Consider the following 27,102-nt stretch of genomic DNA (forward strand, 5'->3'; position numbering starts at 1 on the left):
ATGACGATCAGGCTACGTTCTTCTTGAATAGGTTGCCTGAAAAATACTTCAATTTCATTCAACACATCATCTCATAGCCTTGATTGCCAACCTTCTACGAGTTGGAGTGCCAGTTCTTGTGTTACGCGAGGCTGCATGATCAAGTCTATAAGAAATCCTCATCACAGCCTTATTCAGAGCTAAGGGGGTTGGTTGCCTTTTCTTTAGGAGGGAAAACCAACAGTGTCAAGAACTCGCAAGATGTGAAGGCAAGCCAATCGAAGGGTGACTCCTCTTCCTCAGATGGAACTAAAGAATCTAGACCTATCTGGTAGCAACTCCCTAAGAAAAACTGGTTCTGCACACACTGCTAGAGAGCAGGCCATGTGGATGAGGAGTGTCGCTCCAAGGCCCAAGGTCTTGCACCTAGAAGGCCTTAGCAGACCATTGCGATTGCACAATCTAGTGGGGCTACGCCTTTCGCTCCTGCTTCATCTGCTCCTTCAGCACCCGTTGTTGTTGCTGGACATGTGGCCCGAGCATAGCCGCAGCAGACAGTCTCTTTCACTACCCTTGAGGGACTAGTTGATTGGTATGCAGATCCCTATCCCGTTGCACTTCATGCATCCATCTCACCTTCCTCTCCACCTCGTCAGGCGTTTCCTTGGCAGAGCCTTGCTACTAGATGTACGCGATGGTGGATACCTTCTTAGACTACCATGTCTCTAGGTTTTTTAGGATACCCTAGGTCAGTCTAGCATCCATTTTTCGCACTCTTAGAGTTAGGCCCATAGGACTCATTGTCCTTAGCTTTTCCATTCTTAAGTCTTCCGCTGCGTTTACTCACTCACATACACATTCATTGCATTGTCTTTTCAGTTAGATTTTCTCTCTGTTATGTTTTGTTTTGGAGCATCTCACCACTGACCTTTGTGTTTGTAGATTCTCATCTCTTTTGTAGAGTTTGGTCTTGCAGTGTAGGGCTAACTTGTAGATTGCTTTGGTCTTACTTGGGCTAGAGACGTGGGGATGTGCACTGTTCCTTTGATGGTTTCATCATCCTACGAGTGCTTGCTTTTCTTCTAGCATGGAGGTTTCCCCTCTCGAGGTGGATCGTGCAACATCTCTCTCGTGAAGGGGAGAGTGCGAGACAGAAGTGAGAGCAACAGTGTTGAGAGTGAGAGAGAGTGAATGCAGAGATAGGTGTACCAGATTGTGATGGTACATAAAGAATAAAAGAATGCATTTATATGTTAGGGTACAAGAATGGTGTGTTTACACCTGTATATCTTTATACACAAAGACGAAGGGACTTTACTCCCAACAACCTTCCACTTAAGGGCCCGAAGTGGTACCTTTAAGCTAACCAACTCCCACTAAACGGATGCAATGCTCATGTTGAGCCTTTACAAGACTCTTAGCGAGAAAGCATCTACAGGGTTATCTTGAGTTTTGACCTTAGTCAGCATGACTAGACCATCATGAATAAAGTGGTACCGAATATATATGTGTTTGGTACGTGCATGGAACATGGCATTCTTAGCCAGATATATTGCACTTTGGCTATCACAACCAAGCATTGGAGTACGTGAAGAAAGACCAAGATCCTTGACCAAATGGCCAAGCCAAATAGCTTCCTTAGAAGCTTCTGTGGCTGAAATATATTTAGCCTTTGTAGTACTTAGTGCCACAATTTTCTGCAACCTTGAATACCAAGAGATAGCCCCACCAGCCAATGTAAAGACATACCCACTAGTAGATTTCCTAGTGTCAGGATCTCCTACCATATTCAAATTACAAAATCCTTGCAACTCTAGTGTACCTTTTCCATAACATATACACTTTTCTTGTGTACCTTTTAAGTATCTGAAGATACATTTCACTGCTTCCTAATGTGGCTTGCCAAGGTTAGACATGAATCTACTAACAACTCCCACTGCATGAGCAATGTCAAGACGAGTTGCAACCATGGCATACATCAAAGATCCACTAGCTGATGCATAAGGTATGCCCTTCATAGCACTAGTAGCTGCATTTCTCCAAAATCTCACAAGTGGGAGATAAATCTCACTGCTTACAGCACCAAGATTGCTTCAGCATTGTTCCCAAAGTGCATTTGTCACATCAATTTTGCCAAAATCCACAAATTTCGGCAAAAGCCCCAAAATTTCACTAACTAATCTGCCCCGATTGCATTAATACATGTTTCCGAAAGCATAAAACGGGCAAAATTAGCAAAATTTCACAAAATTTTGCAAAAGCCCCAAATTTCTCGGGTCCAAATGTGCACCAATGTCAGTAAATCTGGCTCAGCTGAGTCAAAGTTTCACTGATACATGAAAAACCCCAAAAATTTCATAGCCAATGTGCACAATTTTTGCAATTTGCGGGTCAAATGTCACCGTTATGCATGAACAACATCAAATTTGGGAAAAGCCCCAAAATTTTGGGCACAAATCTGCACAAATTTGAAAATTGTGCTTGCACGCATGAACCCCCGTCATTGAGTAGGGGGCCTGCTTGTAGGAAATTAAAAAAATGACAAAATCTGTCAAAAACGTGATGTATCAGCTGCTTGCCTGTTCGTTTACTGTTGTGTGACCTGCCAGATTGTCACCCACTGTTGCCTGCCTGTCACCTGTCTGGGAGCTGCTGTCTGGCTATTGCTTGCTGTCGCCTGCCTGGCGGTTGCCATCTGCAGTCACGCTGACTTGTATAGGCTGTTGCCTGCCTGTGCAAACCTGTCCCTGCTGCCGCTTGGCTGTCACCTGCTGCAAATTGTGAATGCAGGCTAGAAAACTGACGACTTGACCTATGGGAGGTGGCAACTTGCTGAAATGTGTTGCCTCGATGTGCGCACAGTCGTTTACTGAAAAACGACCTGCTGTTTTCTTTGCACGTGCGAGCTGAAATTGACTCGCCTTGACTTCGGGAAGCGCACACACCTTCACTGAAGCTCTGATACCAATTTGAAGGGGAGAGTGTGCAATGAGAGTGCGAGACAGAAGCGAGAGCAGCAGTGTTGAGAGTGAGAGAGAGTGAATGCAAAGATAGGTGTACCAGATTGTGATGATGCACAAAGAATAAAAGAATGTATTTATATGTTAGGGTACAATACGGTGTGTCCATATCCCCTACGAGGAGGGACTGTCTCCACTATTCTTTGATGTAAATACTAGAATCTATTAAGTAGCTATGATACGACTATGCCTCCAAGCCATACTATTATTTACCTATTATAGTAAGCTTTTGATAGATATAGTAGACAATAGGTTTTCTTTGTGCACACATCCAGTTTATTTGGAGTCGTGCCTACAATTATACAACTTGCCAAAAGGGTATATGCTCAATAAAGGATGCCTCCAATGGCCAGTAAATAAAAATTGTTAGTTATTAATGTTAGTTAGTTTTTACCTTAGTTGGTTTTTAGTTAGTAATCTTACTAACTTATTAATTGACTAACTAACTTTCCAACTAACCAACTAATTTTTTATTGTGTGGAAATATTACAAGTTGGAACGTGATTCTCATAATCTTGGCCTCAATGAGAAAATTCTTTTCTTGTGAAGGTTTTAGTTCCAAGCATTTTTGCTCATTGCATGATTTCATCATCTTTGTACTGGGCGCTTGGGCAAGTGAATAATTTTTCCACGAGGGACACTATCCAAGTGACACTTATTGCATGAGCATTCTTCAGCATGTAGCATACTTTGCATCTTATTGTGCAAAGCACCACTTGAGCGGATCCTAAGTTGTTTCCGTTGGCGGCTGTTGACACCACATCACCATACTCCCTCATCATATTTTCCTTCATCATTGACACCCAGTGATGGTAGGGATAGTATGCTTGTTTTGTGAAGGTCTTGGGTTTGACCATCCCTTTTTTACTCTTCTGTGTCAGGGGCACGGATACTCAATAGGACGAAAACTTATGTGAAACCCTCACTTAAATGTTAACTTCCTCACATCTAAAAAGCCCTTTAAAAAAAAAGGGTCCATACTTGATTTTATCCGCCTTTGTAGGGCTTGATAGGTCATTGGGCAGTCGATGTGTACCCTTTGTCCAATGCCCTGTCCTCTCTGGGGTGATTACTTGGGCTCCCTTGGTAAAATAACCATTGCCTCAGTAGTCTAGTCTTAGTAGGCCATTGGGCAGTTGACGTGCACCCTTTGTCCAATGCTCTGGTTGCTTTGGGTTGAGACGCCTTGGGGTAAAAGATAAAGAAAAAGGGCTTGTTTGGCCTTCATTCTCGTGGCATTGTTGCTGGACCTGAGAGGGGGTGTTGAGCTAAAAATGCATTAGCTTTACTTAAGCAGCCCCAAAACGTACTTAATTAATGAATCAAACTTGTTCTTTAAACATAAATGCGTTCCTAGAGAGTGTTTGTCTCATAAGCACAATCCCATTTGAGAGGACCCAAACTTTCTATAAATAGATATGCTGTCCTCCATTTATTCCATCTCGTTTTTGCAAATTGCAGCCATTAGTCAACTCACACGTGGCAGCCCCTCTAGCCTTGCAATACCCTGCGCCTTCTTCCAGCTATCGCCCAGTCTCTGGTATCTCCTTTTAGGCTGTGTTTGGCCTCCAGCTGTCATTGCAAGCTTCTCTGCCATCATTTGGTGCTTGCGTTTAATCTTCATCAGTTAGGTGTCAGTCTCCACACCCTCCAGTTGCGTGTGTTTGGGCCTCCATCAGCAACTGTAGTTGCAGCTCCTCCATCTAGTGACATTTTTTCCCTTGCGTTTGCACTCATCAGGAGCTGCCTGACATCACCACACCCTTTTGCAATTGTCGCCTCTGTCTCCAGCAGTCTCTGGTGTTAGCGTTTTGCAGATTCCTCTCTCTTACAATTCGATTGGTGGTCATAGACTTTGGATCCGTCTCCGGTGGACATCACTCTCTGACACACTGCTCTGCCCTTGAGTATCTGTACACTTTTACATTCATTTGCAATATTCATTCACTTCAAAGTTGTGTTCTTCTCTCCCCTCTTCTGTTTGTGTTTGAGTTTTGAGTTTTGGGTTTAGAGTTTGAGTTTTGCTTTCTATGTCTGTGTCCGTCTCTTTGTGTTTCTGTCGTGGTCATACACTTTATGTTTCCTCAGTGCAAATCCTCGCAGTTTTCTTCACATTGTGGTGTATTAGATCATGAGATTGAGACATTGCCCAATAGCTATCCCCTCCCTCGGCAACTGTATAGATTTAGCTCGAAAGAGAAGGATGAGATAGCTAGGCAACTTAATAATTTTATTTGTTAATTTTGCATGGTTTTCTTTACAGAAATTATAGTCGTATTGCCTCACTATTATCTTGCAAAAGGCTTTATTGTTCAAGGGGTGCACGTGTTCGTTTTTTAAGAAAGAAGGATGACATGATGTGCTTCTGCGTGGATTATAAAGGTCTTAATAAATTGACTATCAAGAATCTATTTTCTCGGATGGACGGTTTTTTTGATCTACTCTATGATGCATGTTAATTCACCAAGATCGATCTTTGGTTCGGATACCATTAGATGTGGATAGCTCCAAAAGATGTCCCAAAGACCATGTTTCATATGCGATATGGATACTATTAGATCTTGGTCCTTCCTTTTAGATTAACAAATGCTCTTACTACTTTCTAGTAGACGATAAATGATTTATTTTGTTCTTATCTCGGAAAGTTGATAGTTGTTTTCCTCGATTGTATACTCATTTATAGTAAGTTGTTTGAGAAACATGCAAACATCATCTTGATTCTTACTTCTCTTAAGTCGAGAACGCTTGTTTGTAAAACTATCAAAGTGTGATTTTTTTTATATAGAGATTTTATATCTCCATTGATGCATACAAATTGATCTCGTAAAGGTTCGATTAGTGCTTGATTGGCCTATTTTAAGGACCATAAAGTAAAAAAAAAATTTCTTAGGTTTAATTGGTTTCTTTTGGGAGTTCATTAAGGACTATGTGCATATTGTTGGGCCCTTGATATGTTTGCTTAAGGGTATTTGAAGCAAGAAGAAGCACATTAGTCTACTGATTGTTTGGACTCCTGAGCTTGATCTATTTTTCCTAGTATTGAAACAGTTGGTTATTATTGCACCAATGAAGATTATTGAACCAAATAAACCTTTTGAAGGTCATACAAGTCTGAGTAACTATGCTAGAGTACCATTTTTAAGGAGGATAACTAACCTAGCACATTTCAGAGCCATAAGCTCAAGAATGCCTTGACAAGTTATGTCACTTAAGAGAAGGAATTGTTGGTGGTCATCCATGCAGTTAAGATTTGGTGCTATTATTTATACGATGCTTAATTTATTATTTAGATTGACCACCATTCACTAAAGTAGCTTCGCGATTCGACTTGATCTTTGTGGCTGCAAGGTGAAATGGATCGAGCTTATGCAAGACTAGAGAGGCATAATTAATATGATTGCCGATGCCCCAAGTTAGATCTGTGAAGTCAATGCTTTATATTTCTCTAAAATTTCGATTGATTTCTATCTCTCTTAAGGGGCATTGCCAAATGATCCTTGCTTTGATAGAAATTAACAATTAGTCTAGGATGGGATATCCGAAAGGTGGCTACAAAGAGAGATGGTAAACAACTATTTCATTCATAATGGATTATTTTTTAAACGAGGAAAAGTATCTTTGCTTGATGATGAGAGTATCTGCAAAAAGGTTTTATATGATTGTTTGATGAAATGAGCGTGGGGGGGATCCTTGCATACATTGAACTTTGGCCTTCGTTACTCAATATTTTTATTAGTCATACATGAAGACTTTGGTTGAGTCTTACATACACGAGTGCTTGCAATGTGAGCCCAATGAAACAATATGACAAACGAGTGGGGATACTACATCTACAAATTCCAAATGAGAAGTGGAGTATCATTTCTATGGTTTTTGTAGTAGGATTATTTCATATGAATTGAGGTTATGATGTAATCTGGATCATGATTGACCAATTGACATAAATGACTTGTTTCATTCCAACAAAGAGGTGGCCGACTTGATGCATTATTTGCATTCTTTCTGGCCTATTTGTTCAAGCTCCTCCTCCACAGTCTCTCATTCATCACTTGCAGATTCAGTGAATACCTTGGTGGAGAGAGGAGCCGATGCTAGTGCCCATGCAGCCAGGGACTCATTTTTGTACACGACTGTCTTGTGTTTGTTATATGGATTCCATTTCTTGAGTACATCTCTGATTTCTCTTCTTTGGCAGTGTTCTCTTTTTCTTTCTCTTCTCTCTTGTGTTCAACAATTTATTTCAGTACTTGTTTATGCTTTTATCGCCGCATCGCTCTTGACATGGTATCAGATTTCAGGATCTCTGCTCTTGCTGCTGTTTTCTGCTGATTATAGGCTGCCCCTGCTGATTGTCAACCCTTCTTGACTGCTGCCCAGTGTCTACAACCTGGTGACTCTGCTGTCTGCTGCCCATCGCCCTGGTCCCAGCCTTCTGTCGGCTGCATTTTGGTCTAGCAGGCTGTGTTTTGATTTTTTGCATTATTTTATTGCTGATTAACTTGTTTTGATTTCCAGCTGCTGCATTTACTGAACTTAATGTCTCTGCAGGCTGGGCGACATCATTTGCTACCTTTTTGACAATGTTTGTTGGCTGTTTTCCCTTTTTTGTAGTCAATTCCGTATGATCAGCTTGTGAATACAGCGTGTGCACTCTATTATTGTTCAGTCTTTGCTGTTTGGTTGGCTGTACACACACACACACACACACTCTCTCTCTCTCTCTCTCTCTCTCTCTTTGCATACCTTCACTCCTCTATCTTCTCTTCTTTTCCTCTCCATTTGGCTCCTCTGTGCACTTCTACCTATGATAAGTTACATGGACCTAACTATCTAATATGGAGTGCTGTCACGAAAGCTTGATTTGTGTAGAAGTGGTTATGGTACATTGTGTGTGAAGCTATTCCACGTCCTCAACGTCCTTTTCCAATTTCTAAAGATTTTGATGAGGACAACCATGAGAAAGCTGTGCTTACATGGGACACGGATGATACACATGTCTATTTTGCTTTTCTTTCATGTATTCATGTATTTATAAAGAAGTTCTAACAGCAGTTACCTCCTGTAGGATATCTTCAGAAATATGGTCAAAGCTTCGGATGTTGTATGAGACACCTTCCACCACGTGTCTAGTGACACTTTATGGACAGCTCCAACATATGAAGTTTGAGTCTAAGGACATCATTCAATCATTTTTGTTCTGTGTTACATAGGTATAGGACCAACTTTGACACATGTAGTTTATCCTTTTAGAGGCACATCTTGTAGGGATAGTACTCCACAAGCTCCCCTTGAAGTTTGATGGAGTGGTGAATGCTTTGCGGGCACAGACATTATCTATACTTGTGAGCTTCACATATATTTCCTCGATGCTGCTTGAGCTTAAGGCATCTTTGGGTTTACAAGGGAGGCTTCAGTTTCATTATGGAGGTTTTGGTGAGACTTTGATAGCTTCAAAGAGGAGTGACAAGAAGAAAAAGTTGAAGGCCTAGTGTTATCACTATGGTAAGAAGGGCCACTTGCAGAAGGACTTCAAGGAGTTAGCAGCCTCACAGAAGAAGAAGGAAAAGAAGAAGAAGCGGGATGCGGACTCCTTTGATGAGTCATCCTCTTTTTTAGACTTCGACTTTGATCTTTTGGCCAAGGAAAAGTCCAAGGCGTGGTAGGGATTTCCTTTTTCAGATCGAGGGAAGGACTTGGTAGCTCCTTCCTTTGCTGCTTTCTAGTGTAGGTGATATTGTCATCCCTCGCGACTTTTCACTGCCAGAGAGGGAGTGCGAGAGGGTGTGAGATAGGACAACTAAGTCTTATCTATACAAGTATGTTCACAGGTTCTAGAGAGGGACATCCTTGATGCATTGATCGAAGTCTGGCAGGTTCAAATCTTGGAGTTCGGATTGACATCCAGGTTCATGATGAGCTGGTATTCGACAGAGAGCAGAATCGGCTCCTCATCTAAGCTCACATGAGGGGACACTTTGGCAGACTAGCTAAAGGAGGGGAATCCATGGTCACATATATTCAAGGGCGTTTTTGACAGGATACTACTGCAAGACATTGATGATGGACATAGAGACATGCTATGGTTCTTCTCTATTTTCAGGAGTTGGTATGATCAACATTGACATCAAGTTCTTTCCGAGGTGTCAGAGTGCAGTGGTGCGGAAGCGTAGGACAAAGATTGAGAGAGAGTGAACAAAGAGAGAAGAGAGAGAGAGAGAGAAAAGGAGACAGTGTAATGCAGAAAATTTGTAGTGTAGTATGCTGTATAAGAGTGCAGAAATATACACGGGGGCAGAGGAAATATTTGCGTGTGTGTCCGCCTTGAAGACCTCAATCTCTGTCAACCCGAGCGCAGTCAGTCTGAGCAGACCAACTCTGACAGATCTCAAGATTAGAATGATATCTGAGAATGTGCCACAATCTGACTATAAATAGTCAGTCAAGAAATAATGCCCAACAGCAGATTGGCTGTATTAAATGCAGCCGATTGAATAAAATAATGCAGAAAACTGAGCGAGTGGATAACTGCACTGTCTGATTGTACCTGTGCCATGTGGCATCCTGTGGTACTGTCGACGTGTCCTCTGCGACTGCTGATGTGTCCTCTGGCCGTACTCTGTTGGCGTGGCACTGTGGTCGTACAACTGTCCAGGAAATGACTGTCTAACACCCCCTCTCAGATCCTGGATAGGCCAAAAGACTGACGGATTTGGAATGCTGCCAAAGAAGAGCATAGGGAAGTGCCTTTATAAACAAATCTGCAAGATTATCCTCTGTCTTGCAGTACTCCACATCAATGGTCCCATCTAAAAGCTTCTCCTGAATGAAGTGATACTGGATTTCAATGTGCTTCTTCTGGGCATGGAATATAGGATTCTGTACCAAGGCAATGCAACTCTCATTGTCGCACCGCAGAAGAGTTGGATGAGTTTGGGGGCAGCCAAGCTCCTCCAACAATCTCCGAAGCCATACAACCTCACATGTGGTAGAAAACGCAGCCTGATACTCCACCTCAATAGAAGAAAGGGCTACCGTGGGCTGCTTCTTGCTACTCTAAGAGATAACACCTGTACCCAAGGTAAAACAGTAACTTGTAGTAGACTGCCGGTGGTCCACATCGCCAGCCCAATCCGAGTCACTCCAACTTGCAAAAACAAGAGCTGAAGCATCTGTACCTATTGGATAAGAAATCCCTAAGTCAGAGGTCCCCCTCAAATACCGAAGAATCCTCAGGGCAACCTACCAATGCACTTGTTTGGGTTTACTCATGAACCCCGCCAACAAACCCACAGTAAAACAAAGATCAACACGAGTGTTGAGAAGCCGAATCAAGGATCCAATCAATTGACGGTAGTGAGAAGCATCCGTCACAAGAGAATCGGAGTGTGAATTGGCCTTCTAGTTTGGATCCATAGAAGTAGAAATGGTCAGTCTCCATCTCAAAAGTCACCAAGAGCTCCTGAATGTATCGCTGCTGAGAGATGAAAATCCCCCTTTGAGAGTGATAAATCTCATGACCCACGAAGAAATGAAGAAGCCTCAAATCCGTCATCTCGAACGTTTGATGTAAAGTTGTCTTGGTCGCTCGGACCTTTTGTGCATGATCCCCTGTTAGAATCAAATCATCAATATACAACATAAACAGCACACAATGAGCCTTGGAAGTGTGCATATAAAGTTGCAGATCAGCCTTGGAGCGCTGATATCCCAACTTTGACTGAAGAAACGAGTTAATCTTCTCGTTCCATGCACACGGAGCCTGCTTGAGCAATACAAGGTCTTCTTTAACTTGTAGACTTTCCCATCTGAGGATCCAAAGCCAGGAAGTTGCTCAATATACATCTCCTTCTTCAAGTCACCATTGAGAAAGGCTAACTTTACATCCAATTGATAGACAGGCCATCTCCTATGGCCAGCCAAGCCAAAAACAGCTCGAATAGTCGCCATACGAGCAGTGGGGGCAAAAGTATCATGGAAATCAATGCCTGGGTGCTGAGCAAAACCTTTAGCAACAAGGTGAGCCTTGTGCTTGTTCAAAGAACCATTGCCAAGGTACTTGGTCTTGAAGACCCACTTGACGCCAATCACCTTCTTGTGAGAGGGATGAGGCACAAGAGACGAAGTGCCATTCCTCTCAATAGCCTCCAACTCGGCTTTCATAGCCTTTCGCTAATGGTCAAACTGCAAAGCCTCCATCACTGAAATGGGCTCACGATCTTGCATAACACGGGCCATCAAACAATAGTTAGAACAAACAAGCTCCGTAGAATATGCTGGATTCCTTCGTGACCTTCGCGGTCCATCCTGCGGTTCTTACTCCTCAGGGACCCCTTCGATCCTTGAATCTCGGAGTGTGTCACGGGCCCAATGAGGAGGTTGGCCGTTGCTCTCTATCTGCTGAAGACTTGGAAACATCCACCGGCGGTAGCTCCACTGGGGTGGGCGGTGAAAGAGAAGACTTTGAATTAGAAGAAGAATCTCCATCAAGAGACTTTGGCTCCAAAGGAACTGTCTCGGGAGCCCAACTCTCCCTTGGATCTCTAAGAACGGGGTGCTCCTCACCCCCATCTATGGCCGGAACTTCCATGAACCGGACATCTCGGCTCGTGTAGACATCCCGCTTGACGGGATCAAATAGGCAATAACCTTGGGACTGAGAGTTGTAGCCAACAAAAACTTGTCATCGGGAAGCCGCCTTAAACTTGTCACGCTGGGTCTTCGGGATGTGGACATAAGTGTCATCGGGATGTGGACATAAGCGTCACACCCAAAGATCCTGAAATAAGAGACATTTGGCTTCGTCCCAAAGTAAGCCTCAAAAGGTGTCATTCTGTCAACGGCCGAAGTGGGAGATTGATTGAGGATATGAACTATAGTAGCCACTGTCTCGGCCCACAGAAACTGAGGTGTTTGTCGGTGCTTCATCATGGTGTGCGTATCTCAATAGCATTGCGGTTTTTCCGCTCCAAAATGCCATTCTCTTGAGAAGTGTTGGTGTTAGCAAACTCCTGGTGAATGCCCCTATCTGCACAAAAACAAGCAAACTCATTACGCACAAATCGAATGCAGGAGACATATGGCTGATGGCTCACTATTATATCGGGCAACCCTCGGACCAATGACCCTCGTGACACCTTCCGAAGGTACTCATAGTTCAGGTGGCTAAACCGAGCATGCCATAGCTCGGATTGTGTCTGGGAGGTAAGAGCTGTAGAAGACTTCAATTTGTAGATGCCATTCTCCTCATACCCTGCAGAGAGAACCTTCCTCGATTCACGATCAAGGACTCGAACAGTATCATTGTCAAACTCCACCAAGAGACCAAGAGAACAAATCTTATGGACCGAAAGTAAATGATACCCCAAGCCTGACACATGCAACGCCTCGGAAGTGTGGGTACCACCACGTCCATCTGGAATAAGCTGCATCTCACCCAGTGCAACAATAGACACAAAAGAGCTGTCTCCAATGAAAATCTACCCACGCGAAGGTCGCAAATGGGCAACACCAACGGGAGGAGGAGTCATTTGCCGTGAGGCACCATTGTTCACAATCCACCCTTGAGCATGGGGAGCTGTCATCGCAGCATCAGAAGTCTTCGATGTAGAGTCCTCAATGACTGCTAAGTGTAGAAAAGCGGCTGATGAGGGTGCAGCCACCACTCCAGAATCCTTTGTGTCCTTCTTCTTGGTGTCCTTCTTGTCTTTGTCGGGGCAATTCTTCTTCCAATGACCAGTCTTACCACAAATATGGCAAGTCGATTCCTTCTCCTTGTCCTTCTTGGATTTGTTGTTCTCCTCCTTCTTTTGGTCCTTTCCCTTCTTTTGAGAGGCTTGACTAATCAAAGCCTTCGATTTGGAAGCATTCTGTTCCTTCAATTGTTCCTCTTGGTTCAAGACCATAGAAACCAACTCTTCCCATCGAAGAGTCAACTCCCGCCCTAATGCAATAAGAGCAGAATAAAAGGGTACCGAATTGTGGCGGCAACTGGGACAGTAAAGTGATCCCCATATCTTCAGAGGAAATAGGCTTTCTCGCATTTTGAACCTGCATCTGAAGCTGCCCGAAGCTTGTTAATGTGATCTTGAAGCAAAGAAGACTTATTCATGGACAAGGTCTACATCTACATCTCCAAAGAAACCCTCTTCATCAGGGTCATCCGGTTGTACATTTGGTCAAGCTCCAGCCATATCTCTCAAGCCACCGTCAAGGGCTCGATGTGAGCTATCATAGTTGTGGTGCAAGATAGAAAAAGAAAAGAACGTATCCTGGCATTCAGTTTGTCCCAATGAGATTGGGCCTTGGCCAACTCCGCACGAGCATTGGAAAAGAGTTTGGACTCATCTTTTACCGAGGGCTTGTTAATCTCCTCCATCACAAGCTCTGCTAAATCATAAGACTCCAAAATGGCCAACATCATCATCCGCTAGATGTGATAATTGTCACCATCAAGCTTCTGATCCCATTGAAGAGCTGGTAGGACAAGCACCTTCTTGTCTATGATCGCCTGGAACTCCAAATCAGTCTCTGTAGACATGTTCATTTGCAATGCCTGCACAAACGCAAAATCAGCCCCCTTTGATTGTATAAACACAACCTGTTAGGGCTGTTTCCTCTGCTGTCCGAACCTTCTTCACCCGCCGGAGGCAATGAAAAGGTAAAATCTGTAGTAGAAGGCCTAAAACATAGCCTTCCTCCCCTTCGAACAGCAATAATCTACAACAAATTCACTAGTTGGACTCCTTTTCCGCACGCCCACGCTTGCTTCAGCCTTGCTCCATTATGCAGCCCTCCCGCTCGCCCTCGAATCCTAGAAACGCAGCCTTGTGTTGTGCTGAAATCTCCTCTTTAGGTAGGTTCAGCACTCAGTCAGTCAGTCCATCTTCACCGCTTTAATACCATGTCAGAGTGCAGCGATGCGGAAGCGTAGGACAATGACAGAGAGAGAGAGTGAACACAGAGAGAAGGGAGAGAGAGAGAAAGAAAAGGAGACAGTGTAACACAGGAAATCTGCAGTGTAGTATGCTGTATAAGAGTGCAGAAATATACACGGGGGCAGAGGAAGTATCTGCGTGCGTGTGTGTCCACCTTGAAGACCTCAATCTCCGTCAGCGCGAGTGCAGTCAGTCTCAGCAGACCAACTCTGACAGATCTTAAGATCAGAATGATATCTGAGAATGTGCCACAATCTGACTATAAATAGTTGATCAGGAAATAATGACCAGCAGCAGGTCGGCTGCATTAAATGCAGCTGACTGAATAAAATAATGCAGAAAACGATAACTTCACTGTCCGACTGTGCCAGTGCCACGTGGCACCCTGACGTACTTTTGACATGTCCTTTGTGACTGCTGACGTGTCCTCTGGCCGTATTTTGCTGACGTGGCACTGTGGTCGTATGACTGTCCAGGAAATGACTGTCTAACACGAGGAACCTTGGTGGTGGCTTAATCATCCACTGCTTGGGTATCCATGCTTCTATTTTGGTGGACTTTGTTATATGGACTATGATTAGGCTATTGTATCAAATCACCCATGATCTGAGAGAGGGTGTTAGCAGTCTATTAGCTCATGAGTGAGTTTGGGCCATGTCTAGTATTACTAGCTATTTTAGGCATTTTATTGCGGCATGTATGATGCATATTTGGGCATTTATTGCTGGCTGACCTGATGCAATGTTTACCTTGGTGGAGAGTCAATGTTTACCTTGGTGGAGAGAGGAGCTAGTGCTAGTGCCCATGCAACTAGTGATTCACTGTTCCACGCGACTGTCTCGTGTTTGGTATATGGATTCCATTTCCCGAGCACATCTTCAAGTTCTCTTAGTGTTCTTCAGTGTTCTCTTTTTCTTTCTCTTTTGTCTTGTGTTCAATAGTTTATTTCAACACTTGTTTATATACTTCCATTGCTGCATCACTTTTGACACATGACCCAATTTGTTGCTAGCTCCCAAGCTTGGGGAAGAGTCCATTTGTATTTACGGCTAGGAAGTGAGTTTGATGTCTATATCTTTTACGTTGTTTGCAGTGGATACTGCTTGTGTCATGCCTTGTGTGCATGTTGGATCCCCCTCAACCCCCTCGTGGGCTCTGAAAAAAAAAAAACCAAAGCTCCCCCTTGCTGTTAGATGTTGTTTTGTTTTAGGTATTATACTATTGTTCTAGGACATCATCGTGTTTTAGGTCATGAGCCTATTTAGGGCAGTCTTTGGAACAACATTGGGTTAGATCTGTAACTTTCACTTTTAGAGCTCGGGAGAACCTTCGATATGTACCTTCCATATAAATAGAGGGCCTCGTGAGTCCTAAGAAATTAAGAGTATAGAGGTAAAATGGGTGGATGTTCTTTTGGTCAAGCATACATCACCATATTGTGCATCCTTTCTTTATTTTTCTTGCAGTGCGTGCAGTAATGTCCTATCAGCTATCAGCCCCAACTCAAGACGGATGTCAACCAGCTGCTAGACAACCACAGAGGGAGTGTTAGAGGGTGGTGAGATGGGGCAGGTGAGCCGCATCTATCCACGCATACATGTGCATAGGTTCCAAAGAGGGACATCCTTGACGCATCGACCGAAGTTTGGCAAGTTCAAATCTTGGAGTTGGGATTGACATCCCGGTTCATGATGGGCTGGTATTTGACAGAGAGCGGGATTGGCTCCTCGTCTGAGCTCACATGAGGGGGCACTTTGGTGGATTAGCCAAAGGTGGGGAATCCATGGTCACATATGTTCAGAGGCATTTTTGACAAGATGCAACTGCGAGACATTGATGATGGACACAGAGATATGCTATGTTTCTTCTCTATTTTCAGGAGCTGGTACGATCAACTTTCACATCGGGTTCTCTCTTAGGCACCTTAGTGGTGGCTTGATTGCCTGCTTGGGTATCCATGGTTCTATTTTGGTGGACTTGGTTGTATGGACTATGATCAGACTTTATCATTGTGTCATTATATTATACCATCTAATACCATCCAAAGTATCTCTGATGGTCACCAAGTTTAGCTGGTAAATGTTGTATGGAAAGTAACAGATTGCTAAGGATTGTGACTTTATTTAGAGCTTGTCATGTTGCATAAAAATGCTCTGCTTTGTTTCTGAAAATGCTTTCAACATTCAAAACCATTGCATTGCTTGAATAATGGACACAAGTAAATTTTCTTCAGGAATATGTTGTCACGGTATTGCATCGGAGAGGTTAAAATGGCTGAAAACAGCCAATGCAGTGCAGTCAATTATGAAGATGCAGGCAGAGAGGACTTTTATCTTACTTTAAAGCAACGTGTGGAGTCTTATTTCAAGAAGAAGAAGGTGTGGGAATATGCATATACTTGTGATGACTGTTCTGCTATAAGTAAATATAACAAGTTTCTTACCTTTTCTGTCTTGTATCAGATCAACCCAAGGGTGCATCCCCACATGTTTATCAAGTCATTAGTTATAGTGGTTGCATATTTCTTGTGCTATTTTTTGGCCTTCTACTGGAGTAGAAACTTGGGAGCTTCCTTTGTATTAGCAATGGCTACAGGATTTTTGGCTGCTGAGATTGGTCTGTCTATTCAGCATGATGCCAATCATGGTGGGTTGATGATGATATATCTTACCATGTTTTGTTCTCCATCTTCAAAGTGTAACTCGTGATTTGATCTTCACTTCTGTTTTTTGGCACAGGTGCATATTCAAACTGGTGCTGGCTAGGGTACCTAATGAGTGCCTCTTTGGATTGTGTTGGTGCTAGCAGGTTGGCTTAATTTCTTGCTGTTGAATTAATGGATGAAGTCCTTTAAAAAGCATCTGAGATGGGATCATGACTCACTAACAAAGAGGTGACTTTGTGTAAAGCAGTTTCATGTGGAGACAACAACATGTTGTTGGGCATCATTGCTTTACAAATGTCGATGGCTACGATCCAGATATAAGTGAGTATGTTTGAATGCTGCTTATTCTTTTCTATTGAAGGTCCCTGATATACAAAAGCCTGCTCATCAAGCTGATCTTTTTACCAACTAGGGGTGAAGGACCCTGATATTCGAAGGGTAACACCTTATCAACCGAGACAGAAATATCATTATTATCAGGTCTGCTTTCTCAGAAAATACTGAACAAATGGATAACTTGCCAGTGTTATATTCTCTCTGATTATGATAATTCCCTTTTGATTCCTTACAGCATTGGTATTTGGCATGCCTTTATGGCCTTCTAGCTCTGAAGAGTATTTTTATCGATGATTTCACAGCTTACATCAGCAGATCAATTGGCTCGTAAGTTTTTTGCTCCAGATCAAATTTCAACTTGTTGTCTGGTTGAGAGTAACGTTGTCTCCTGTAGAAATTCATGTTTGGAAAATTACGATCTTACTATTGTAGAGTGAAGCTCTCAAAGATGACTCCTACTGAATCTTGCATATTCTGGGGAGGAAAACTGTTTTATGGAATCTACATGCTTGCTTTACCCCTCGTCTTCAGCTGCCATAGTATTCTATGGGTGCTTTGCTTGTATCTTGTCAGTCAGGTATATCAGTCTCAAGCAAAATTATCCTTCTGACTTTTACCAACTTATGGTCCAATTTTTCTATTATTAACTTTTTGTTTTTCTGGTATGTGTAGCTGGTTGCAGGCTGGGTTTTAGCACTAATGTTTCAAGTGGCACATGTTGTTGAAGAGGCTGCCTTCCCTGTTGTGGAATTGAGTAGTGGAATCCCTAGAGTACCAAAAGGTTGGGCAGCTATGCAGGTAAATTGACCTTTGACTTGTTTTCTCTATCGTTCTTTATTTTTCCTTAACTTTTCCACCTAGCGAAGAATATTCTATTAAAACCTCTGAGTTATAATCATTAAGATCTACAAATAGCACAATACTCCCCAAATAAATGAATGGAATCATTAAGGTCTACAAATAGCACAATACTTTCCAAATAAATGAATAGCAAAGGGAATCGGCATCTCCCAGGATGGACGCCCTTGAGGAAAAATTTCCAGTACAAGGGCTGTCAAAATAACGAGTCTGGTGCTCTGCAATCCCAAACCATGTGTGAAATCCTTAAAAGGAAGAAGGTGTCTGAATCCCAAGTAGTTAGAAAAGCCTCTTGCCTTCTCCTCATACATGTGCAATATTCACACTATCAATGTACATGCCAAGGTGCCTCTAATGTCATAATGCCTTGCATAAGTGACCTGAACTGCTGATGTGTCTTCTGACAAGTACAGTTGTGCTATTCTCAATTGCACGGACACATCCAACCATGTATTTAGTGAAGAGTAATGTCAAGTGTGGGAAAGCATTGTCTATTTGAGGGATGTTTAAAAGCTTCCAAAAACATATATACTTTGATCGAGTCCTGACAACCTATCCAAAGTACAAGGTTGTGCTTGTAGTCTGCAAATTGAGAGAGAGCAGATGACTCGGACATATATACTTTCAGACTTGGACATTGGAATTGGGGGATAGGTTGATTTAGATGGTGGGGATTGTCTGGATAGCATTTGTAGTTTGTAAGCTGATGTTGTCTTTGGATGCAGAAGAGAAGATACATCTCTAGGCTTTAGTGCCATCTAGTATGGTTGTTTGTGGAGCCCTTTCTTTCACCTGATTTAGCTTGCTACCTTTTCGTCTGCAGTTTTCTTGCCTTGGGAAGAAGGTTGAGATTGACTGGAGTAAGTTGTAATCTGACAGCCACAAAGCATTGGAGAAGATGAGGACATCTCTAATGTTCCTGAGAGATTTGGTATAGTTGAGAAGTTAGATTGCTTGCTCAGTTCTGTTCCAGATATGACATACTTGGAAGGTTGAATTATTTCTTTGGTTGCCCCATGAAGGGATGGCTGTTGGTAGGATGCTGGGGGGGTCCCACCAGAGTCTTGTAATTGTGGCCACGCACACAAAAGACTCTTAAGAATAAGGCATTTGAAATTAATAGCTAGCACACTAATGTCGTGATGAAAGGAAAGCTTTTTATATAGCATTTTGTTCATTCCACACATCATAAACAAAGTCATCAGCATTTTCTTGTGCTGTCAGAATGATTGGAAGCAAGATCAAGCAAAGTTAATTCTTTGAGATGCAAGGGAAGATGAAGTTTATGGCAAACAAGACTGCATAAGTTAATTCTTGGAAATGCAAGTGAAGATGAAGTTTATGACAAACAAGACTGCATAAGTGATGAAAATGCTTGAATACAATTAGAGCCCTTGTATGAAGTGCATTATCCACTGCATTATCCCTCATTGGACAACACAAGCTACAGTTTCCAATCCAAGGTCCATGACAGTGCTTGACCTCAATGTGCTTTGTGCTTGTCCAAAACATTGGGCTTGTGATCTGGCCAATCAGGTCTGGTTGTTGCAAAGGACTTTCTGTTGTCCCTTGGAATGCTGTCCTTTAAACTGCTAGCAGTCTTTTCATAGCTTTCTGCGCTGTTGCATATGCAGCCTTGTAGTCCAACTATGTACAAGATAGAGCAACCGTGGGCTGCTTGTTCTTGCTGCATGAAATGATACCTAAACTCGAAGTAAAACCGAAACATTTACTGGACTCTCAAGTGTAGATCACCTATTCTGTATGCACCCATCCTTTCATTGTAACTCCTTGTACATATCCGATGTGCATGGGCCCCCTGTGGCTTGTTTGTCTCTGCACAGATTCCTCACCCGCAAAATGTCCCCCCACTGACTCAGTTTAGGGCTTACAAATCAGAGTTGATCAGATTCCTAACTGCCCCTCTCAGATCTTGGGCGCTTGAATGCCTAAGGAGTTTAAATGAAGATATTTGCTGCATTATACCTCATTGGACAATGCAAAAGCTCTAATTGTCAGTCCAAGGTACATTCTCGAACTACTTGACCTGAATGTGCTTTGTGCATACATAAAACATTGAATTTGTGACTTGGCCAAGCAAGTGTGCAAAGTGACTGTCCCTGTGAAAAGATGACCATTTAAACTGCTAGGTGCCTTCTCAATCATATAGCCTGCTGGGCTGTTCAACAAGCAGCCTTGTACTCTCCCTGTATAGAAGCTAGAGCAACCGTACGTGGCTTCTTACTGTCCCATGAAATGATATCTAAACTCAAAGCAAAGAGAAACATTAGTGGACCTCCAAGTGTCAATGTCACCTATTCAGAATAGGTTTATCTTCAATGTATCTCCCTTTCTGTACATTTGTCATTATCCAACTTGTGTGGGTGCCCTGTGAGTTGTCTCTCCACTGTAGTCCTCACTTGCAAAATCTTTGAAGGGCCTCAGATTTGGACTTGAGGAAAGTCCAAAAATATCAAGTATCGCTTCTCGAAAATAAGAAGGAAAAGAACAAAAAACAAAGACAACAAGAACATCGACCAACACAGATATGGAAAAAAGGCACTCTAGGATACAGAGATGTTTTCAAAATAGCATTTCCATTTCAGGGCCCAAAGATGCCGTTTTGTGCAACTCTGGGCATTCAGTACTGTGAACTATCTATATCTTTGTTCAAAGAAGAAACACAAACTATGAGAAGAAAAAAACTTCTTCAAAATCATCCACAAGGGAATTGATTTTAATTGGGGCAAAGATGGCAGCTGAGGTTGATGGTAGTATATTGGGTTTGAAAACAAACGATGAGCTTGAGATAACTAGGGGCACATGTGATTGGATCTCCAGTAGTTTGAGATCTAGCTGAGAGTACTTACCACTTATGAGACATAACAGAATAAAAAGATGAGATAAGGGTGCCATGGGAAGTAGTGTTTCAAAGCTGTCAAATACAGTTCGTTCTCTTCTAGTTTTGAGATCCAGCTGAGAGTACTTACAACTTAGGACAGTCACCACAACAAATTATGAGGTGAAGTTGCTGTGGAAAGTGTTTTTCCAAAGTCATCAGATGAAAGGGAAATTCATGCTGCTTTGCCTCTCAAACCAGTTTAATCCAATTGAAGATGGTGATAGAATTTGTAGGATAGTGACTTGAAGTTAGCTGATAAAACTGATAAGGTCCAAGGTGCACTAGTACTCGTTTGTTTTTTTTTGGTCTGTCTTTCTCGTTTAGTGTTATTTTAACTGATCACAATCAGAGTCATGGGTCTAGGATGTGTCTCTTTTTCCTCCATCGAACAATGTTTATTTTAACTAGTAACAGTCTTATTTTGTCAAAGCTTAAAACAAGACAGCCTGCAAGTAGGTGCTTTTGGTCTTTGTATTGGTTGCGTTTCCGTACTTGGTCCTAATGGTTTTCTAATAACTTAATATGTCATCTTCTTTTGTCACTGTGTATGAACTTTACAGGTGAGCACCTCCTGTAATTTTTGCACCGATTCTATTTTGTGGACTCATATAAGTGGGGGACTCAACTTTCAGGTACCTAGCAAGTCCACCTTATCTATAGGAAATGCTGGGCGGGCTGGGGGCAGGGGGATGGTGGTTGGTTCAATGGGGGCATTGGCAGTTTCACACTATTTTAATTTAAAAAACAGGAAGACTTTTTAATCTTCATAGATCTTAGATTTCTTGTCACTACTGTGTTGAAGTAGATCTGCAATGAAATATCAACTGTTGGGTTTTCTAATGGAGTTTTTCCAGCAAGTTTTCAGAGATCATGCATATTGGACAGTTCAAGGACCTAAGATTCACATGTAAATGCAATGCCATTAGTTAGATCATTCAAGAAGATTCTGTCGGCTGTGTTACACACTCAAAGTTAGTCATGATTGCTCTGAGTCTATTTGGAGTAAATAATGAGAGCTTTTTTAACCCCTCTGCTTTGGCAGGGGGGATGGGTTGGTTGGTGGTTGGTTGATTGATTTTAAATAGGGGTATTTGCAGTTTCACACTATGTTAATCTCAAAAACATGAGTCCTTTTTAATCTTCATAGAACTTACTTATCAATACTGTGTTGAATCAGATCTGAAGTGAAACATCAAACTGTTAGGTTTTCTAATGAAATGCTTCCGCAAGCTTTTCAGAGGTTGTGCACATTGGACAGTCTAAGGACCTAAGATTCCGCAATGCCATTAATTAGATTGTTCAAAGTTGCTCCGAGCATATTTGGAGTAATTTATGGGAGCTTAGATGCCCATAAATTGTTATAATGTGGAACAAAGGTTCGAGTCTTTAAACTGTTTTAGGACCACTTTTGTGGTGCAGAATCCACCATTGTTATCTTCTTTTTAGCATGTTGTCCATTTCATCTATATCAATGTGACCATCTTATGTCATCTTCTTGGAGGCTATTTCAAGTACAACCTAGTTCACTCACTATTCAAGTTAGCTATCTATTTGTAGTTGTGGATAGTCTGCTAATAGGAAGATGTTCAAACACGTGCATATCCAAAACTGGACAGGAAGATGCTATATGAGTAAACAAGTCACTGACAACAGTACCTCAAAGTCCCTTATGCTCAAAAATGAACAGCCATAACATAAAGTCGAAAGAGAACCATCTACAGAGACTGCTTGGATACACAATTCTAGATAGTGCTTTACTGGAATTTGTTCTCATCAGCGTGAGTTGAATATGACTTGGAAGAAGGAAATGCCTCAGGTGGATCGCCAAGTTGAAAGATGTGCTTGTGCTGGTGAAGTAGTTCTGTGACTGACATCAGCTTATTTCTGTTAGAGCTTTATATCTTTAATGTTTTATGCCTTCATCACATCGCTCCTGCCATGTAGGCTTTGGTCCAGACTCTGATGCTCTCCAATTTACATAGGCTTCCTAAATTAACACAAATTGCACAAGAAAATTCTTAACACTCACTTTTATCTGATGGATTATGTTGTGAACTTTTTGCAGATTGAGCACCATCTATTTCCAGGAGTATGCCACTTGCATTATCGCAGCATACAGCCCATAGTGAGGGACACATGCAAAGAATTCAACGTTCCATACAAGTGCTTTCCATCTGTATGTGGCTAATATTCTTAGAACTGACAACTTTTGTCCAAGCAGCAAAGGTCAACCATTCAGGTGCTTATCTGACGAAATGTGTGGACTTCTTGTTTCAGTTTTTGGAAGCTTTGGCAGCGCACTTTGAGTATCTGAAAAAGGTTGGAAGAGATGATTTTCAAATCCGACTCAGTGGCTGAATTTCGGTGATTTCATTTGGACTTGGCAAAGTCTTGCAAGCTCATTCATGGCACAGATGAGCAAAGATGGAGGACTTGCTTGTCGTTTCTCATTCCTTCTTTTTGTAATGGTGATCCAAATTGACATCATTTGCGAGAGTAGAAATCTCAGCCTAATCTCCTTTGTAATCTGCCATTCTTTTGACAGATGGTATGTTGCAACACCATTTCATTTAGAAGTTGTGATTGAAAGGAATTTGACACCCCATAAAACATGGAGCTGACCAGCGGTACATGCTGTTAGAATGGGAGATTTGGGAGCTTTTTTGGCTCACATGCAATGTGGTAATTTAGCAATTTCTCGCAGAGAAATACTGAATGGCAGTTATCAAAACATTGAAGTGGTACGAAGGGTATGCTATGTGGGTATGAAGGGCGGGTGTATCTCAGGGGCGTGTTCAACAAGCTAGGGCCTACTGTCTCCATGCATCTTCTGTGTCATCATGACAACATTTCAAGTCCACTTCCTCTTCCTTTCCTAGTTTGATCCTTTCTGAGGAGATAATGTCTAGAGCATTACTAAGGGTTGTATTGATTACATTGTGAGGGTTCCAAGCAGCCCGCTAGAAGAGGAGCAAGCGTTGTAGAGGACGGAGCAAAGAAATCACCAAGGAGCTCGCATGAAGAGGAAGAGGAGTGAAGATGAGGTTGATGGTGGAAGCATAGAGGCCGTTGCTTTTGCAATAATGCGCAGGTAATAGTAGTAAATATTATGGAGACGTAGCTTTCACTGAGGCAGCATTCTTAGGCCTAGACCTTTCCGAAAGCTTTTCGAAACTCGTTAATAAAAATCCTATCAGCTGAATCGCATCGCTGCTACACGTCCTTTCAGAGTCGCCAGAATTTCACCATATAATGGGTGTATCGGTATCAATTTGCTTAGCCTCTCCCTAGTAGGTAGTTTGTTCGTCATAATGCACCACAATATAATGTTCAGCTTTCTTGAGGGGGTGGACCTCCTAGCCTAGGATCTGTGCACAAGGAGCTTCTTTGCCACTCTAGGTTTCTCTTGAATGGGTTTGCATGAGGGGTCGCACACCTCCTGAAGGTCCATATGAGCTCCTTTACCAAGGAGCCTCCCCTCTTGTCTTGGGCCCCTCATCCACTTAGAATATTCAAGAATCTTTTGCCATGCTTGTACCAACTTGTGGGCCTCTTGCAACTATGGAATTTTAGCTTTAGTGCATGCTAGCAATGCATCAATCCAATTTGAGGCAAGCTAGTAGGTTAACTAACAAAGATCGTTGTTGAGGTACTTCCATCCTCTTGAATAGATTGAATAAGAGCATGTGGGCCTTATGAGCAAGATGGGGGTTGCCCAATCCACCTCCTTCTGCTTAGTTGTGATGAGAGACCATGGGATACGTGTCCACTTGGGTGACCACTTTCTTGGCATATAGCATGCAAACAAATATCATCTCCCCAAGCACTGCCACTAAAATTGAGCAACATTGCCAAAAAGGTGACAACATAGGCTAGCATGGTCTTGATAACAAGTAGTTTGTCCTAAGAAGGAGAGAGCATGAGGGGAGTTCATTAGTACCCAAATATACCAGCTTAGTCTTAGCTTGACTTATCATCGGACTTATCACCGAGCCGGAGACCTCATAAAATGCCTCATATGTCTATGGTCACTAATTGCTTCTTTGCCTCTACTAAATTTGAGTTTTCATTTGCAAACAATTGCATTACAAAGGGGTTCTCCTCCAAGGATTGGAAAAGCTTTGATGGCACCCCTTTGAGCCTTTGAATCGAGAGTCCTTCGCGATGGATCTATAATTAGAGCAAATAAGAGGGGCACAATTGGGAAACCTTGCCCAATAGACCTCTTTATGTCTAAGGGGCATGACAATATGCCATTGACTTGTACGATAGTTGAAGCATTGGAAAAAAGAGACATTAATAATCTTGAGAAAGGCTTGGCCAAAGCCCATTACCTCCAAGTTACCTCCATAACTTCCATTATGAATTTCTAGCTAATGCAATCATGCACCTTTTCGAAATTCATATTGATGAGGACAAAGTCTGTGTCTAAGAGGGCATGGTTCATTGATAGAATAAGATTTAAGATGGCATCGTGAATCTTATGTCGAATGAATCCATGCTATTTAGGGTGGACAACCTTCCCAATCAAAACTTTGATCTTGTTTGCCAGAGCTTTAGCATAAATCTTGTAACCCAAACTAAGCATTGTGAGTGGCTTAGCCTCCCATCTTGACCCAATCTAATGATTTGGGCATTAGCTTAATCAATCCTTGTTTTCGCATCGCAAGCATCTCACATTCAATCTTGATTTTGTTCATCAATATACAAAGATCAATTAAACAAACTGGCCACAATCCTTGATTACCGCAATGGGGATGCTGTGTATCCTAGGAAACTTCCCTTTAGCCATCGTCTACACCATGCTTTAGTTTTACCAAAAAGGGGCGACCTAGCAAAGCTACGTCCTTGGGTTGAAGGAGACCTCTGCTTGGATTTAAAAAAATCTACAAGCTTGTAACAGCAATTAGAAGGCTCGACCAAGTTGGAGCCCTCAATGGTAGAGACATTCTTGGTAAAAGCCTTGGCAATGTTTGCACTATCTTTGAGGACTTGTCCCTCTACATTATTGCAGACTCTCAAGAAAACACTCCACCTCCTTGAGAAGATGATGCAGTACGTAGCCAACAGGACAAACATTAAGAGCCAACATGATGCACTTTTGCATGTACTCACATTAGTCATGCCTTTCTCTCCTAGCAATAGCATGATCTCTACCATGTTTCTTGGCCACTACAGTGATTGCCCCAATGCAACATGCTTAACTTATATTGGGGCGCTTAGCTGGCTTCCTATTTTCAATCTAGACCAAACTAAGTTGGTTGTTGAAGCTCTCCTTGCCTAAAAAGGAAACATTGAAACTAAATAATGGAGACCCCTTGTTCTCTACATGATTTGCACACAATCTAAGCATACAAAAGGTAGAGAAAGATGATTAGAGAGAGCATGATCAATAAGCATCATAAAGTAGACATTTAGGGCAGCTCACCATGCACCATGTTTCAAATGCACATGGTTGAGCTTGGCGGCTCGCCAATGATGGCCGATTTGGTTATTGTGCCATGTGAAATGAGTTTGGTTGCCTTCGTTAAAGGCCATGGCAACATCTATAAGATCTTGGGAGATCTCAAACTCATGCCAAATGTCCTTTTCTTGGACTGACATAGTATAGCCCCCATGAGATCTATTCGCCTCACAGAGTCATATTCCAATTGCCCAAGAATATTGCATTCTCTTCAATCCCAACGTTTGCGAGCTCAATCCAAAGGCCGAACCTTTTAGCAAATGCATTGTGCCCATGGATGGAGGCCACCACCAACTTATCACCTCTTAACTTGATAGAAACTCCCACTGGGCTACCATCACCTCTAGTAGCAAGTAGGGTCATCTTGAGTGTTTGTTGGACCATTAGGATAATGCCTCTACTACCTTGCCTACAGAAACCTCCAAACACCACATATCCTTTGTAAAAGAGTTGGCATTCTTCAAGGCCAAGCTTCACGTCTTGAATTGCTAAGACATAGGGCTTCCTCTTCTTTATTAGGACGTAAGCTGCATCTTCCTTCAAGTCATTGCCCATATGTTTGATGTTCCACATTACCTTATTAATATTTCAATATATGGTTTATTCATAGATAAAGATCTCACCCTTCTTGCTCTCACCATCTTCATTGAGTATGCGATAGAAATTCTTATCAACAAGCAGCTTGCTAGCCAGTTTTTTGAGAGAAATTTTCTTTCTCCTACCTTTTTCCCCTTTATTTTTTGTGGAGGAATGTTTTCTTTCTCGTCACCATTAGACTTGGAGATTTAGGGCCAGTGATGGTTGATTGCCTTTGTGTACATTTGTTTTCTTGCCTTTAGCTTTCCCTTTCCCTTCATTAGAGTGCTTCCTACCTTTCTTCTCTTCCCTAGTAGGATTTGGTTTTGCTTTTGCTTTCTCTAGTTGGTCACCCTTGGTTCGCTCAC

The 27,102-nt window shown here is 42.3% G+C and overlaps 1 protein-coding gene across 1 annotated transcript in view; it reads left to right on the forward strand.

Moving 5' to 3' along the window:
- Positions 1–23,435, forward strand: part of LOC148032255 (acyl-lipid (8-3)-desaturase-like) — a 34,752-nt gene extending 11,317 nt beyond the window's left edge. The window contains exons 4-14 of the mRNA XM_087682904.1: positions 16,167–16,311; positions 16,396–16,579; positions 16,672–16,741; positions 16,846–16,919; positions 17,011–17,078; positions 17,170–17,261; positions 17,367–17,511; positions 17,607–17,732; positions 21,255–21,326; positions 22,760–22,870; positions 22,972–23,435. Coding sequence (XP_087539030.1) covers positions 16,167–16,311; positions 16,396–16,579; positions 16,672–16,741; positions 16,846–16,919; positions 17,011–17,078; positions 17,170–17,261; positions 17,367–17,511; positions 17,607–17,732; positions 21,255–21,326; positions 22,760–22,870; positions 22,972–23,052 — 1,168 coding nt within the window. The 3' untranslated portion in view covers positions 23,053–23,435. The remainder of the gene's footprint in view (positions 1–16,166; positions 16,312–16,395; positions 16,580–16,671; positions 16,742–16,845; positions 16,920–17,010; positions 17,079–17,169; positions 17,262–17,366; positions 17,512–17,606; positions 17,733–21,254; positions 21,327–22,759; positions 22,871–22,971) is intronic.
- Positions 23,436–27,102: the final 3,667 nt, after the last annotated feature.

Source organism: Lygodium microphyllum, chromosome 8 (genome assembly GCF_053477565.2).
Source record: "Lygodium microphyllum isolate KBCC chromosome 8, Lygodium_microphyllum_v1.1.10, whole genome shotgun sequence".
In the NCBI taxonomy this organism is placed as follows: Eukaryota; Viridiplantae; Streptophyta; class Polypodiopsida; order Schizaeales; family Lygodiaceae; genus Lygodium; species Lygodium microphyllum.